Source organism: Frankliniella occidentalis, unplaced genomic scaffold (genome assembly GCF_000697945.3).
Source record: "Frankliniella occidentalis isolate FOCC.00 unplaced genomic scaffold, Focc_3.1 Scaffold50, whole genome shotgun sequence".
Taxonomy (NCBI): domain Eukaryota; kingdom Metazoa; phylum Arthropoda; class Insecta; order Thysanoptera; family Thripidae; genus Frankliniella; species Frankliniella occidentalis.
In genome coordinates this window covers 1,840,430-1,843,953 of record NW_026267180.1, presented here as the reverse complement: position 1 = coordinate 1,843,953, position 3,524 = coordinate 1,840,430, and the positions used below count along the sequence as shown (strand labels likewise).

The 3,524-nt window shown below is 38.5% G+C and overlaps 1 protein-coding gene across 2 annotated transcripts in view; it reads left to right on the top strand.

The window, feature by feature from the left end:
* The first annotated feature begins 730 nt into the window (after positions 1-730).
* The window catches only part of LOC113206416 (5'-3' exoribonuclease 2 homolog), an 18,900-nt gene continuing 16,106 nt past the window's right edge, over positions 731-3,524 (top strand). Inside the window, exons 1-9 of one of the 2 annotated variants that reach the window (XM_026422499.2) lie at positions 731-888; positions 1,188-1,461; positions 1,542-1,851; positions 1,940-2,167; positions 2,253-2,500; positions 2,579-2,755; positions 2,861-3,021; positions 3,095-3,285; positions 3,371-3,484. In XM_026422499.2, coding sequence (XP_026278284.1) covers positions 1,193-1,461; positions 1,542-1,851; positions 1,940-2,167; positions 2,253-2,500; positions 2,579-2,755; positions 2,861-3,021; positions 3,095-3,285; positions 3,371-3,484 — 1,698 coding nt within the window. In that variant the 5' untranslated portion in view covers positions 731-888; positions 1,188-1,192. Of the gene's footprint in view, positions 889-952; positions 1,095-1,187; positions 1,462-1,541; positions 1,852-1,939; positions 2,168-2,252; positions 2,501-2,578; positions 2,756-2,860; positions 3,022-3,094; positions 3,286-3,370; positions 3,485-3,524 lie in introns of those variants that run through there. The other variant, XM_026422500.2, reaches the window with a different exon arrangement.

The following is a 3,524-nucleotide window of genomic DNA, read 5'->3' as shown; positions in this document are numbered from 1 at the left end:
AATAAAGAGCCTGTAAATAATGTTTCAAATGTGATTGCTGAAAAGATCTCTTCTATTGAAAACGGGGAATGCCCCAAATTTGTTCATATTGTTTTATGTTTTATTGCTCAGAGAGTCGTAGGGGCTCCTGACTGGCTTGTTAAACCACGTGGTAAATTGCTGCGGGTATAGAGGTGCGCCGCTGCTGTTCGTTTCCTTTGCTACCCAAGGCTTAGCCAGGTACACCATCAAGCTATGCATGGCAAATTATCGTCATCTCAGCACTTTTGTGTACCATGGAAATATTGTTACCTCTCGCGTTACCTGAAGATGAATGAGTGAATGTGATTTTGTAAGTTGATCTAGTTGTAATAATGCGTAATATCGAATAAAATGTTTCATATTCCATGCAGAAGTTTAATTCCCTATCCATTCAAAGCCGAAAATCCTCTTCTATGTTTTTTTGATGTCGGTCTGTTTCTCCGTTTGTGCGCTGCGTTTGAATTACTCGTAGCTTTTTCACTGAACACGATACCATTGCTACAAACTAAAAATACTATCAAGAGTTAAGATTCAATGGGAACAAAAGTACTTCACGTACGTGGCGCAACATTTAACTAAAATTCTAAAGCTTTTATATTTAAATCTTAAGTGAAGATACTGGAATAGGCTGAATAAATACATACTTGTATTTACTCAAAAGTTGCCTCCTTGTACAAGAAGAAGAATAACAGTAAAAAGAAAGAAACAACAAGGCGCCGCCGCTAAGCGTCAACAACAACAAGGTGTTCTTCACAAAAGTGAAAACATATCTTGAGTTTCTTGAACACTTGAATTCAAATTAATTTTGATTTTAAGGTCCATAAGGCGCATAGAACCTCAAACCTCTACAAAGTTGCAACATATAAGGTAAGCTATCATACTGTACCACCACGGAGCAGAGAGGCGCCGGTTTCGAAACCTCTATTTCACACACAAGCGAACGAGTTAAATCTCACGCAGGCGTAGTTTTCACATATTTTATGAAACACTTTAATAAAACACTATATATAATGTGTGTCGTTTCCGCTTACATCTTAAAGAAGTGATCTATGAGCTTCGTACATCCTAATAGCGTAATGCTAGATGTAGTTCGTCTGCTTCTCCAAGGGCATCATAACCTATTCGCTGTCTCGTGGCCTATTTCAACACTGTTTTCTTTCTTTCAGTTAAAATGGGAGTTCCAGCATTTTTCCGGTGGCTGTCTCGGAAGTATCCTTCTGTCATTGTTCCTTGTATAGAAGAGAAAGGAAAAGATTTCGATGGAAATATCAAAACAGTTGACTCATCAGAACCAAATCCAAATGGTGTGGAATTTGACAATTTGTACTTAGACATGAATGGTATCATTCACCCTTGTACCCATCCTGAAGATAGACCTGCCCCTAAAAATGAAGACGAAATGATGGTGGCAATATTTGAATGCATTGATCGCTTAATGAGGTACAGCCTGTTCATTTGTGTAGCATTATTTCAGCTTGACCTGACCTTCTTAGCACTGATTTGTCATCATCCTTTTCTAGAATTGTCAGACCAAGGAAGGTCTTGTACATGGCTATTGATGGTGTTGCACCCAGAGCCAAAATGAACCAACAAAGATCAAGAAGATTTAGAGCATCAAAAGAAACTGCTGAAAAAATAGCCGAGGTAGCAAGAATTCGAGCTGAGTTGGCTGAAAAGGGTGCTTATCTTCCCCCTGAAAAGCCAAAGGGAGATCATTTTGACAGTAATTGTATCACTCCGGGTACACCTTTCATGGCTCGTCTTTCTGCTTGTCTGCATTATTATATTCATGCTCGACTCAATAGTGACCCAGGCTGGAAAAATATTAAGGTATCCAATCAAACTAAAAGTATTGTCTTATTTGTTTCTTGTTGTTGAGAGAATTTTAATCACTGCTTTCAAAAAAATTATTCCTTAGGTTATTCTATCAGATGCTAATGTACCTGGTGAGGGTGAGCACAAAATCATGGACTACATTAGGAAGCAACGAGCTCAACCCAATCATGATCCAAATACTCAACATGTCCTTTGTGGAGCAGATGCTGATCTAATCATGTTGGGTCTTGCAACTCACGAACCAAACTTTACTATTATCAGGGAAGAATTCAAACCAAACAAGCCAAGGCCATGTGATATCTGTGGACAAGTAAGTGTCTTGGAACAGTGGAAATAGAATTGATCTATCAACATGAAAGTCATATTGTAACCTGGTCTTGGTGTTTATTTAACAGGTGGGTCATGAAATGAAGGAGTGTACAGGTGCAGAGCCAAGTGCAGCTGACACAGGTCCTTCGTATGGAAGTGAACAAGAATTCATATTTGTTCGCTTGTGCGTTCTTCGTGAATATCTGGAAAGGGAATTGGCCATGCCCAACTTGCCTTTCCGATATGACTTTGAGAGAGCTGTTGATGATTGGGTTTTTATGTGTTTCTTTGTGGGCAATGATTTCTTGCCACATCTCCCATCTCTTGAAATCAGGTACTTATTGCTTTCCCTTTCCGTTTTGTTCCATCTTTGAAATAAAAGTTAAAATCCTCATTATTTTGCCATATTTAGGGAAGGTGCAATAGATCGATTGGTCAACTTGTACAAGAAAACTGTTTACAAGACTAATGGTTGGCTTACAAACAGTGGTGAGGTTTATTTGGACCGAGTGCAATTAATAATGGCAGATTTAGGTGATGTAGAAGATGAAATATTCAAGAAACGCCAACAAGATGAAATTGCGTTCAAGTTAGTTAATTGAACTTGATTAGAAACAAATTAACATGCATGAGAGGATGATTGCACTAGGTCTAATGTTCTTTTTTTTTATACAAAACATTCGTTTCTATCCAGGCAAAGAATGAAGGCTAAAAATCAGCGAATGAAACGCATGCGCGACTTTAAGCCTCAGTGGGTGCCAAGTGGACAGTTTGCACCTCAGCCATTAGGAAGGGGTGCCTCTGTTGCTCCTGTTCAAAATGCGAGGATGGAAGCATTCCAAATGAGGCGCCAAGGTAAGATAATAGAACAGACAATAGCTGGTGTCTCAATCTAGTCTTTCAGTCACTCAAACATTTTTCGGTTTAGGAATGGCTACTGATAGTACCGTTGGAAGGCAGCTAGCGAATTCAGATGCTAATGCAGGACTTCAGGCTCTTATGACACCTATGGGGGGGTCGTCAGGGGATCAAAGACCAGAAAAGAGAAAGAGAGAAGATGAGGAGGAAGAAGATGAGAATCCTAATGATGAAGTTAGATTGTGGGAAGATGGTTTCAAGGTAATGCTATAATATTTTTACCATTTTGTAAATGTGTTATTATGTTGTAATGTTTAATATCTCACCCTGATATTTATGATTCTAGGATAGATATTATGAGTCAAAATTTGATGTTGGTAAAGAAAATATTGAATTCAGGTATAAAATTGGACACCACTATGTTCGTGGTCTTTGTTGGGTTTTGCAGTATTATTACCAGGTATGTTTACGCAAAGCATCAATTTTATTTTGTATTCTTT